The 13,653-nt window shown below is 31.9% G+C and overlaps 1 protein-coding gene and 1 pseudogene across 1 annotated transcript; both read right to left on the reverse strand.

The window, feature by feature from the left end:
• Positions 1-1,972: 1,972 nt before the first annotated feature.
• On the reverse strand, positions 1,973-3,841 carry LOC147395635 (cytochrome P450 94A1-like). Its single transcript, XM_086452416.1, has one exon. It carries the CDS (start codon positions 3,680-3,682, stop codon positions 2,162-2,164), a length of 1,521 nt encoding a protein of 506 aa, XP_086308542.1. The 5' UTR covers positions 3,683-3,841; the 3' UTR covers positions 1,973-2,161.
• Positions 3,842-7,505: 3,664 nt separating this feature from the next.
• Positions 7,506-9,956, reverse strand: LOC147395636 (cytochrome P450 94A1 pseudogene; annotated as a pseudogene).
• Positions 9,957-13,653: the final 3,697 nt, after the last annotated feature.

Here is a 13,653-nt window from a genome sequence, read left to right on the forward strand (position 1 = left end):
CTTCATTGACCTTGGTCTTCTATTGTGAATTAATAGAAAGTGACCTCAATGCCCTCATCATCATTGTGGTATTCAACATGTTAAAAGAAAAAAAAATTCACTTTCATTAGTGTATTATTGAAGGCCAAGGACAAGGGGGACATGTGGTCAAATTTGAAGACAGTCATATCTCAAATATGAGCGATTTTGAAACGGGTGGCCCACTTCAAAATTTGAAGGAACCATCTTCTTTACAAGACACACATTTAAAATTTATTTCATGCCCCTATATTTCCTCCAAAATTCAAAACACCTCCTTGAAAATGCCATATGTAATCCAATGGAGAGGGTTCCTTCAAAATTTTGAAGCGGGTTACTCCTAACCCATTTGAAAGTTTTTTCCCTCAAATATTTAGGGCTATGACATTACCACATCACTTTGTTATGAAGAAACCTTGAAAGTGATTTTTATTATAAAATCACATCATATAATAAAATCACTTTAACCAACAAGTGTTAGATGCAATTAGGGGTGGTAATCTTAACACACCAGCGAAGTTGACTTGAAAACGATAGGGAATTAGTGGATTTTGGTGAAGCCTAATTGGGTTTGGGTTATAATAGTGTTGACCTATCTAACACAATTAGTGAAAGGGTCGGGTCTAGGTTAGGAATGTTAATCTGCTTAACCCATTTTGATATGTTTAACTATTTTTTCATTAACATGTCATTTTAAGTCGTGAAACATAGGAGGCATCTCAAATATAAATAATTTCATAGAACTTTTTCATAATATATTTTTCAAATTTTATAAAATATAGATAGTGCTTTAAGCTATTTTTCAAATGATTACCCTTTTCCTTTTTCTTTTCTAATCCTTTTTAAATGGTTGTAATACATTTTCGATAATGAAACTTAGTTTTTGATTGGTAATACTTAATTTATATTGGTAGATATTGCGTGACTTTATTTTTTGTAATAGTATTTAGTTTTTAATGATGAAAATGAAACTTATTTTTTTTTCAGTTAAGATTAGAATTTTATTGAACATGTTACATGGGTTTGGTTACCTATTTAATAAATGTGTTGGGTTTAAGTTTAAGTTTTTGACAAGATTATCAAATGGGTCAAGTTTGGGTTTGATAACTTTTCATAATACCCATACTTCAATATGACGTGAACATGACACAGTACCACCGACAAGAATTTATCCCTTCTCTTCTGATCTGTGTGGCTTGTGGGATATTGCAATTGGGCAAGATATGGAGCTCTAAGCACCTAGCTGATAATTTGAACCAAACATTTGTAATGTTTGAATAGTGTGTATTAATCTTTAATCAAGGTGTAATAAATAATTTAAGAAATTGGAATGTAATAAGTAAAAGTTGGGGTGCTAATAACAACTCTCTTTTCAACTTAAATGATTTGTCAAGATGTAGATTGTAATTTTTTTTTCCCCTAGACAACTCATTTTCCTTATAGAAAACTATCCAACCATTTCTGATCCGCAAACACTTTGCTTAAGAAAGATAGATCATTCTTCACTAAGTGCTTTCACAAAGAGAGAGTAATGGAGGAGTTTTTGGTATTTTAAGGTGACTTAGCCGAAAAAGGAAAATGTTAACGTAACAATAAAATTGACATTGATTCTCACATTGCTAATGTGGAGGTGCATACATAACCATAGATGCTTTTCACTCGTATCAAAAGTAGATATGGTTATGTGTGCACCTCCACATCATCAATGTGAGAATCGATGTCAATCTTAATGTTACTCCATCAAAACTCGCCAGAAAACTCTCAAGAACCAACTTGTCTGGTGGACTCAATTGAATCAAACTGAAAATGCATTGATTTTTTTCTCCCAAGAATCCATCATCTTTAAGCTTGTTAACTTATTCAACTTCATATTCAGTCCATCAATTATAATCTCTTCAAGAAAAATACTTGTGACGTATAGAAGGTTGTAGTAGATATTAAGAAAATCATGATTAAGTATGTACTTAATCCATATTTAACTTTTCTAATTTTCTAGATAAACCGATCAAGATTAATGTATTATCAATACAAGAATCATCATTAAAAACAAATAACAATTAAAAACTTCTAAAACCTATAATCGAATTTCAAATACACACAACAACGACGAGGACGACTACATCTCCATCACATATTATATCTATCACATTGTTTCTCTCTTCTCAATCTTCACAGGAAACCCACCTCTCATTTTTGAAGTCAAAAAAGACTCAAAAACAGGCTCACAACCTTTCTCCATAACTGGTACAATCTTAAACCTTCTAAGAACACCAGCAACCACTCTCTTCATCTGTAAAAAAGCCATTTCTTTCCCCAAACACACCCTTGGCCCTGCTTGAAACACTGGATACATATAAGCATCTCTTCCAACAAAACCCCATTTTTCTCCAATTTTTTCTAACCATCTCTCTGGCTTAAACTCCCTCCAATCTTCACCCCACAAATTTTCCATCCTACCCATTGTATAAGGATGGTAAGTCACCATCATTCCCTTCTTCACAACCGTCCCATCCGGTAACAAGTCATCACTAGCAGCTTCTTTGGAGTCAGAAGGGACTGGTGGGTACAACCTCATGCTCTCACAGAGTGACGCATGTATGTAAACCATGTCTTTTACTTCATCGTATACAGGAGCTTCCGGTTTCTCTCTTATCTCCTTTAATAGTTCCTCTTCTACGTGAGAATTTGTAGAAACTAACCAAAAAAACCAAGTTAAAGCTGCTGATGTGGTGTCTCTACCAGCTAAGATAAAGCTGATCACCATATCCGTAACAAGATTTTCATCTAAATGTCCAGAATTTAAGATTCTTGATAGAAGATCATGGGTTTCTAATGTAGAATTTGATTCAAGTTCTGATTTTTTGACACTCACGATGTTTTGGGCGAATTCTCGAACTTTCAAAATCGAATTTTTAAGCCGCTTTTCGGACCCAATATTAAGAATCTTTTTTATCTTCCAAATTGCTGGAAACAGAGAGAAGAATCTCTTACTGATTGTCTGCGAAGCATCTTCGAATGCAACGGCGAATTCGGTTGAAGGTAGAGATGGAGAAAGGTACTTTGGATCGAACCCAAACGCGATTTTGCAAATATTATCGAATGCGAATCGTTGGAGGATATCTTGTAAATCAAGAACAGATTTTTGGGTAGAAGCAGTTGAAAGAATGGGAAGGAGACGATCAGAGAGCTCTGTTTCGACGACATTTTCGACGAAATTACGAAGAGATTTGGTGTTAAATTCATGGCTAGATATTTGTCTCTGAAACTTCCAATTGTTCCCATCTGTGTTGAAAATTCCAGAGCCAAGAAAATCAGAGAAAGTACTAGTGGAAAATCCGCCTTTTGGGTAGAGAGAGAATTGGGTTTTGAGGATGTGTTGAACATTTGCAGGATTTGCAGTTATAATCTGACGAACACCTAAAGGGCGATGAAGAACAATGGTTTTAGTGGGAGATTGGGTGATAAGCTCTGAAACCCATTGGATTCTTCGGTTTCTATTGGCATAAATGGTGAAATATGAACCGATTAAAGGGTAAGATTTGGGAAATTTAGTTGAAGTTTGTGTAGATGATTTGGGTTTAAAATAGATAGAAGTGATGAAGAATAAGAAGAAGGAGGAGAGAATAAAGAGGAGACTTGGAGGTAAATGTTCAAGAAAGAACATTGTTGCAGATTTTAGTTTAAGAATTAATGGAGAAAAGAAGGGTTTAGGGAACAATTATTTATAGTTGAAGACTTTGATTCAGATTTGAGATAGAGGGTTTTGTGGATCATGGGAAGAAATCTAATTATACCTCACTGATGGCGTCATTGATCCAACTAGAAAATTTAAAGTAAAAAGAATGGAAGGAGAATTGAATTTTTCTACAGCTTCATATTATCCAAGAAGCTTCTACAAGTATTATATTTTTGCTCACAGTCCAATAGCCTTTTGACATCTGGCACAAATGACATCAGCAAATGAGAGAAATTTTCTTTTTCTTCTCGGTCAATTCTTATTTTTAAATAAAAGTCATATTTGACATATACCTCTCCAATACTTCATATAAAAAAATATGTCATTTATTATTTATTTTAGATGATAATTTGATATAAAAAGATTTAACTCAAAAAGTATCTTTCACTTATTTTTATGATATTTTTGTCAAAAAAATAATTTAAAAGACAATTTTTATATAATTTAAAAGTCATTTCAACAAATTATGAGATATTCAAAATCATTATCAAATATAACATTGATTTTCGCATATATTATATTTTATACATGCATTGGATCACATTTTTGAGAGGTTATTTCGAAATTTGGATTTGTCATCTTTATTTGAGAGACCAATTGAGATGCTCTGAGCACATGTGGATTATCACATTGTTAATCTAGATTTTATGAAAAAGCTCATTCAAAAAATTAAAAATTAAAGAATTTTTTTTTTATGAGCTTAATCCAAGGAATTGAAAATAGGCGACTACCGAGTACCAAACCTAAAATTAAAATTCAACAGTGAAAAACAAATTTTGTTTTTTTCATTTTTTTTAAAGTTTATAGAATTTTGTCCTCTACGATCATGGTTTGTGAATTGGGTAAAGCCCAAATATGAGCTTGGTCCACTATCTATAAGGATACCCGATTATAAAAAATAATAATTAATAAATAAATAAATAATTGTTATCTCAGATTATTATTTTTTACTTTTTATTAGACAATTAAGATTAATATTTAATAATTAGTTATTAAGTAGGTAAAGGCAGATTTTAAACCCAGATTATGGTATTAACTTGGGAGACTTTAACCAATTTAGCAAGTTGGCACCTTTCTTCAAAATCAATTTTGCAAGGGAAAGTAGAAAATAACAAAGAAAACATTCTTAAAAAAAGAAACCACCAATAAATAAAAAATGAATTTTTGCATCATCAATTCATATGATCGATCCAAAAGGATATTTTTCTTTTTGGACAAATTGATATAAAATATATTCGAAAGTGAAATGCGCAACATGCTTTTAACTTTGAAAAGTTATTTTTATGAGTGAAGAAGTTAAAACCCACCCAAAACACTGCACCAAAAGCAGTCTAACTATGATGATATCTATTGCAAAGTCACAAATCTTTCTTGGTTTTCTTTTGCTAATGCCATGTGATGTGGCCAGTGTGTTTATATATTTTTTATTTCCTTTTCCAAGTGGTAAGGTCACTTGTGAAAAGTGCAAAAACTACAATGGATGAATCACTTTGAAAAGCACCTACGATTTTTATTATAAAATCACATCATATAATAAAATCACTTAACCAACAAGCGTTGGGTGCAATTAAGGGTGGCACTCTTAACACACCCGCGAAGATGACTTGAAAACGACATAAAATTAGTGGATTTGGGTGAAGCCTAATTAGGTTTGGGCTATAATAGCGTTGTCAAAACTTTAATCCGTTTAACCCATTTTAACAAGTTTAATTATTTTGTCATTAACATGTCATTTTAAGTTGTGAAACATAGGAGGTATCTCAAATATAAATAATTCTGTAGAACTTTTTCATAATACTTTTTTTAAAATTTTATAAAATATAGATGGTGTTTTAAGATATTTTTCTTTTCTTATCCTTTTAATTAGTTGTAATACATTTTTGGTAATGAAACTTAGTTTATGATTTGTAATACTTAATTTATATTGGTAGATATTTTTTTAAGATCGCGTAACTTTATTTTTTGTAATGGTATTTTATTTTTTGTGAAGGAAATGAAACATATTTTCTTTTCAATTAAGATTAGCATTTTATTAAACAGGTTACATGGGTTTGGTTACCTATTTAACAAATATGTTGGGTTTGAGTTTAGGTTTGGTTACCTATTTAACAAATATGTTGGGTTTGAGTTTAGGTTTTTGACACGGTTATTAAATGAGTTAAGTTTGGGTTCGGTAAATTTTCATAATACCCTTACTTCAATACGACACATTGCCACCCACAGAATTTATTCCTTCTCTTTTGTTATGTATGGTTTGTGGGATATTGCATGCATCCAGGGGATTTGGGCAAGATATGGAGCTCTAAGCAGCTAGTTGATAATTTGAACCAAACATCTGTAATGTTTGAATAATGTGTTTTTATCTTTAATTGGAGTGTAATAAATAATTTAAGAAATTGGATTTAATAAGTAAAAGTTGGGGTGCTAATAACAACTCTCTTTTCAAATTAAATGATTTGTCAAGATGTAGATTGTAGTTTTTTTCCTTACGACAACTCATTTTCTTTTTAGAAAACTATCCAACCATGTCTCATCCACAAACACTCAGTTTAGGAGGATAGATCAAGCCCATTTATTATTCACTAAATGCTTTCTCAAAGAAAGAGAAATGAAGGAGTTTTTGATATTTTAAGGTGATTTGGAAAAAAAAAAAAAAAGAGAAAATGCTAAAGTAACATTAAAATTGACATGAATTCTCACAATGCTAATGTGGAGGTGCAAACATAATCATACATGCTTTTCATACGTAACAAAAACATCTATGGTTATATGTGCACCTCCACATCATCAATGTGAAAATCAATGTCAATTTTAATATTTCTCTAGCACAACTCATTAAAAAGCTCTTACTAACCAACTTGTCAGGAAGACTCAATTGAATCAGACTAAAAACACATTGATTTTTTTCTCCCAAGAATCTGTCGTCTTTCAAGCTTGTTAACCTATTCCACTTCATATTCAGTCCATCAATTTTAATATCTTCACACACACACACAAATAATAATAATAATAATTGATGATTGATCAAGAAAATATGTAAAATTTATCAAACAAAATCAAAATATTTAGGGCAATATTATTTAACCAAAATAGTGCATATAAGTTAATGAAATAGTATGAGAGATTCCATTGCAAAACAAACTTTTACTAAGAGCGCTCCGATTCATATGATAAGAATTAGCACTCATGTTGGGGTGCTCTTAGTAAAAGTTAGCATGGTGATGGAATCTCTCAATAGTATATATGGTAATTACTATATTTAAATGGTGGGTTTTCACACCCACACAATCAATTTGAATTTGAATTCCTTTTGAAAAGAAATTTTTTTAAAAAAAATTACATCGATAATACTGCTTATCATTAAGTATACATGGCTCAACCCTATTCAAACTAGTATCGAACAGAAAAAAAAAAAAAAATTCACGAACAATGCTCACAGAATTCAAGATCGACTAATCATATGAGCCTGCATGTTTTGAATGACATCCTCAATTTACAAAACTATCTCGTTAGGCCTGACGTGACATGGATCGGAGAGTATTTGAGCACTATGATGGAAAATTATATGAGCTAAAAAGCTCTTTTCATGCTAAATTGATCACAATACAATTGGTGAGTAAAAAAATAATTGAATCAAAAAATTATTTATGATTTTTTTGCATTTCTTCAAACCAAGTATTTTTAAAAAAACAAAAAAAAAAAAAATTAAAGCAATTTTCAAGAAACAGTAGCAATCATTGCCATATATTTAAAATTAAAAATGAATAATATTCAATAATTTAAAACAAATAACAATTAAAACCTATAATCAAATTTCAAATACACATAACGACAACATCTCCATTACATAACTTCTCTTTTCTCAATCCTCACAGGAAACCCACCTCTCATTTTTGAAGTCAAAAAAGACTCAAAAACAGGCTCACAACCTTTCTCTATAACTGGTACAATCTTAAACCTTCTAAGAACACCAGCAGCCACTGTCTTCATCTGTAAAAAAGCCATTTCTTTCCCCAAACACACCCTTGGCCCTGCTTGAAACACTGGATACATGTAAGCATCTCTTCCTACAAAACCCCATTTTTCTCCAACTTTTTCTAACCATCTCTCTGGCTTAAACTCCCTCCAATCTTCACCCCACAAATTTTCCATCCTACCCATTGCATAAGGATGGTAAGTCACCATCATTCCCTTCTTCACAACCGTCCCATCCGGTAACAAGTCATCACTAGCAGCTTCTTTGGAGTCAGCAGGCACTGGTGGGTACAATCTCATGCTCTCACAGAGTGACGCATGTATGTAAACCATGTCCTTTACTTCATCATATACCGGTGCTTCCGGTTTCTCTCTTATCTCCTTTAATACTTCTTCTTCTACGTGAGAATTTGTAGAAACTAACCAAAAAAACCAAGTTAAAGCTGCTGATGTGGTGTCTCTACCAGCTAAGATAAAGCTGATCACCATATCTGTAGCAAAATTTTCATCTAAATGTCCAGAATTGAAGATTCTTGATAGAAGATCATGGGTTTCTAATGTCGAATTTGATTCAAGTTCTGATTTTTTGACACTCACGATGTTTTGGGCAAATTCTCGAACTTTCAAAATCGAATTTTTAAGTCGCTTTTCGGACCCAATATCAAGAATCTTTTTTATCTTCCAAATTGCTGGAAACAGAGAGATGAATCTCTTACTGATTGTCTGCGAAGCATCTTCGAATGCAACGGCGAATTCGGTTGAAGGTAGAGATGGAGAAAGGTACTTAGGATCGAACCCAAACGCGATTTTGCAAATATTATCGAATGCGAATCGTTGGAGGATATCTTGTAAATCAAGAACAGATTTTTGGGTAGAAGCGGTTGTGAGAATGGGAAGCAGACGATCAGAGAGCTCTGTTTCGACGACATTTTCGACGAATTTACGAAGAGATTTGGTGTTAAATTCATGGCTAGATATTTGTCTCTGAAACTTCCAATTGTCCCCATCTGTGATGAAAATTCCAGAGCCAAGAAAATCAGAAACAGTACCAGTGGAAAATTCGCCTTTTGGGTAGAGAGAGAATTGGGTTTTGAGGATATGTTGAACATTTGCAGGATTTGCAGTTATAATCTGACGAACACCTAAAGGGCGATGAAGAACAATGGTTTTAGTGGGAGATTGGGTAATAAGCTCTGAAACCCATTGGATTCTTCGGTTTCTATTGGCGTAAATGGTGAAATATGAACCAATTAAACGTTAAGATTTGGGAAATTTAGTTGAAGTTTGTGGAGATGATTTGGGTTTAACATAGATAGAAGTGATGAAGAATAAGAACAAGGAGGCGAGAATGAAGAGGAGACTTGGAGGTAAATGCTCAAGAAAGAACATTGTTGCAGATTTGTTTGAGAAATTAATGGAGAAAAAGAAGGATTTTGGGAATGTTTACTTACTGTTGAAGATTTTGAGATAGAGGGTTGTGTGTTTGTTGATTTATAGGAAAAAATCTTATTATATTTTTCTGATGGCGTCGTTGATCCAACCAGATATTTAAAAGGAAGTAACCTTGAAGGATGAGCTGTTTGACTGGGTTGGCAAAGTCTTGTTTGGATGTGGTTTTTGTCAGACAGGCGAAGCTTCTATAAACTCTCCTTGTTTTCAGACTTATGACATGGTTTTCTTAAACTTGGTCTTATCTTATGAAAAAAATAAGGGTGTGCGAAGGCTAAAATCAAGCCGAATAGATTCTGTTTTTCGAACTTTAGTGTTTGGGATCGATTAGAAGTCTTTTTAGTTGCCGATTCGTTCGGAAGAATCAGCCGATTCTCTCGACTACCAATACTTCAACGAGCCTCCGCAAAGTCATACGGTTCCTCAAAAATAGAGTAGAAGAACGCCATCTCTCTCTCTCTCTGATCGTACAATCAACAACTTTTCTTTCCATAGATTCATCTCTGCAACTCTATTAGGTAAGCAATTTTCCTCTTTTTTTTTTTTTTTCTTTTGATGTTTGTGTTTTAAACAATCCCTTTCCTCCAATGTTAATCATCCAAAAATTCAAGAGAATTTAGAAGTAAAAGAGAGAAAAAAAAAAAAAAAAAGAGAAAGAAGAGTGACAGAAACATTGTCATCTTCTCCAACAGTTCAATCGAATCCAAAATCAGAGTAGCTCAGCTGCACAGCAGCACCGCAACTCTCCATTGATGGCAAACTCTCTCAACACCCTCTCTCACTCACGACTCACGCCAAAACATGAGAGAGAGGTGCTTATCTAATCACGTTCGTCTGTGAATCTGATTCGAGCTCCACAAAAAATAATAATAATAATAACAATGGAACTTTCATGTACACCACAGCCACAGAAACATGTGGTTGGAAATAAAGAGAGAGTTACTATTGCCACACCAACTTATGATAACGCTACACCAACTATATTAGATACCTTGATTCCAATAATTAAAGAGAAAAAACAGTTGTATATGAGTTTTTGAAGGGTATTTTGTTGGACTTAAACCCAACTTTTGAGCGAATATTGGTATTCAACTTTTCAATTGATTTTATACATTTTGAACAAAATGTTCATGGAAGATGAAAATAGCCTGAAGTTTCCTCTCCATTTGCTTGCAAACTCGCAAGACCTACGCTTTGATGAAAAAATAGAGGAGTGGAACTTGTATGTCGTTTATTTTTATCGGACCGAAATAAATTTTGGATAAAAAATATTTCGGGTATCATGCCCGAATTCTTACTGGGTTGACAAATTTGTAGCAATTTTTTGGTGATTTATATATGAATTGGTGTATAATTAGTAAACGTTGGTGTGATTTATTTTTTTTTTCCAAATATGAGTTCTTGTTTTTTAGGAATTAGTTTAAATCTACAATTTTTTGAAAATCCTTGGGACTATTCACCCATCCCAACCGTTTGTTTAATGGACATTATCAAAATACCTTTATGACTAATAATAATGTTATTTTTAAAGAGATTCTACTGGCTCGACAATTCGTGTTTTATTATCTCAATTTATTTTTTCTTAGATTATTTTGTTTTAGGTTTAAGATTTTATCTGAACATTTTTTTTTTAATTGTAAAAAACGATTGAAATTATTTGAATGATTGCAAGACCTATGCCTTAGTGAAAAAATAGAGAAGGAGAGGAACTTGTATGTCGTCTATTTTTATCGGACCGAAATAAATTTTGGATAAAAAATATTTCGGGTATCATGCCCGAATTCTTACTGGGTTGACAAATTTGTAGCAATTCTTTGGTGATTTATATATGAATTGGTGTGCAATTAGTAAACGTTGGGGTGACTTATTTTTAATATGAACATTTTTTTTTAATTGTAAAAAACTATTGAAATTATTTAAATGAGTGTTATAATATTTTATTCTGTTGAGATTATAATTAGAGGGAAATCTCAGTAATAAATAAAGAAAATAGATGAATGGTTGAGAATAAGTAAAAGTTGGGGTGCCAATAGAAACTCTCATTTTTTTCCTTAAATTCTTTTGTTTTAGGTTTACAATTTTATATGAACCTTTTTTTTTAATTGTCAAAAACTATTGAAATTATTTGAATGAGGACTATAATATTTTATTATGTTCAGATTATAATTAGAAATAAACCTCAATAATAAATAAAGAAAATAGGTGAATGGCCTTACATAAGTAAAAGTTGGGGTGCCAATAGAAACTCTCATTTTTTTTCCCTTAGATTCTTTTGTTTTAGTTTTAAGATTTTATATGAACTTTTTTTTCTTTAATTGTAAAAGAATATTAAAATTGTTTGAATGAGTGTATAATATTTTATTATATTGATATTGTAATTTGAGGCAAACCTTAGTAATAAGTAAAGAAAATAGGTGAATGGTTGAGAATAAGTACAAGTTGAGGTGCCATTAGAAACTCTCTCATTTTTTTTTTCTTTTCTTTTGCTTAGATTCTTTTATTTTTTATATAAAATTTTTTTTAATAGTAAAAAACTAGTAAAATTGTTTGAATTAGTGTTATAATATTTTAATATTAAATCTTATGTTTATACTTATTGTTAATATATTTATTATTTATATCAGATAAATAATTTTTTTTTTTTAATATTATTTTTAATTTCATCTAGTAATTTGTAGACAGCAGGTTACTAAACAGTTCAACATCTTAACAGCACAATTAGAAAGTATGTTACCAAACAATATATTCAATTCAGCAATTTGCTTCAGCAACAGCAACAGTAACTTTCTCTCAACTTCAGCAACTTAATTCAGCATCAGTAACTTTACATACAGCTTTTCCAAACAGAGCATAGGCATAATGCCTAGCCATTTCATTATGAATAATCATTTTGAATATTCAATGGATATGTACTAATTATAATTATATTATTCAAATAATTATTTATATATTTTTTAATATTTTTTTAATTAAAATAATTAATTTGTTTTGGAGACTCCTAAACTCTAAAATTACTTTTCATTTTGGGTAGAGGGATGGATAGTGTGTTGGTGACAAATTTTGAGCTTGGCTCTTTTCAAAACAAGAATTAAGAGGGAATGTTGTCAAGTAGGGTGGAGAGTGATTCGGAGTTGATGTTAGCAAGTTGGCACCTTATCTCAAAAGAAAGACTTGTTATAACCCGTAGGGGTTGGCTCAATGGCAATTTCAGATTGATAAGCGGTTAATGCCCATAGGTCGTGATTCACAGGTGCCCCCTCACTTATTTGGTGTGTGTGCCCCGAGACTAGTCCTTGGACAAGACCATGATTTATGAATTGGGTATAACCCAAATACGAGCCTAATCCACTATTTACAAGAATACCCGCTTATAAAAAGTAAAAATAATAATTTAGAATTAGATGTTTAAGATTAATATTTAATAATTAGTTATTAAGTAGGTAAAGGCAGATTTTGAACCCAAGTTATGGTATTAACCTAGGAGACTTTAACCAATTTAGCAAGTTGGCACATTTCTTCAAAATCAATTTTGTAAGGTAAAGTAGAAAATAACAAAGAAAACATTCTTAAAAAAAGAAAAAAACTACCAATAAAAAAAAAGACATTTTTGTATCATCAATTCATATGATCGATCCAAAAGGATATTTTTCTTTTTTGACAGATTGATATAAAATATATCCGAAAGTGGAGTGCGCAACATGCTTAAACTTTGAAAATTTATTTTTGTGACTGAAGAAGTTAAAAGCCAGCCCAAAAACACTGCACCAAAAGCAGCCTAAATGTGATGATCTCTACTGCAAAGTCACAAGTCTTTCTTGGATTTCTTCTGCTAATGCCATGTGATGTGGTCCAGTGTGTTTATGTATTTTTTACTTCCTTTTCCCATTGGTACGGTTACTTGAGTTAAATAATTGAAGACAAAACAAAACAAAACAAAAACAGTGGAAAAATTATAATGGATGAATCACTTTGAAAAGCATCTGTGCTCACTATTAGCTGATAAAGGAGGACTTCTTACTCAACACAAGCACTTTTTGAAGTCCAGTAGTATGTTTGGTAGAAATTCAATTTTGGATTCTCACAAGCTGGAAGCAGAAGCTGCCCGAACTGCTTTTAGTTTTACTGTATCGTTTTCGCTGGAACCCATAAATGACTAAAAATAAATACAAATTTTGTGATGAACAAATTCTTATTCTTTAACGAATGTGAAAATTCCTCAAAACTGTTTTCAGGATTTCTTTCTTCTTTTTTCTGACGACGGACGGGGGTGTCTGGACCTTAGTGACCCAATCCTTCTATCAGAGGGGTGTCACTTCCGCTCTCAATCCTCGGTTTGACGCTTTGAGAGCAAATCCTTTTCCAGTACCCACTCTCAAAATAGAACAGAGATTTACAATTTCAAAATTTATGTGCTAAATTGACAAACGAATGAAATAACACCATGTTTATTGAAGAATTACTAAATAAGGCAGTTA

The sequence above is a fragment of the Akebia trifoliata genome, chromosome 8 (assembly GCF_017979445.1).
Source record: "Akebia trifoliata isolate Shusen 1 chromosome 8, ASM1797944v1, whole genome shotgun sequence".
NCBI classification, from domain to species: Eukaryota; Viridiplantae; Streptophyta; class Magnoliopsida; order Ranunculales; family Lardizabalaceae; genus Akebia; species Akebia trifoliata.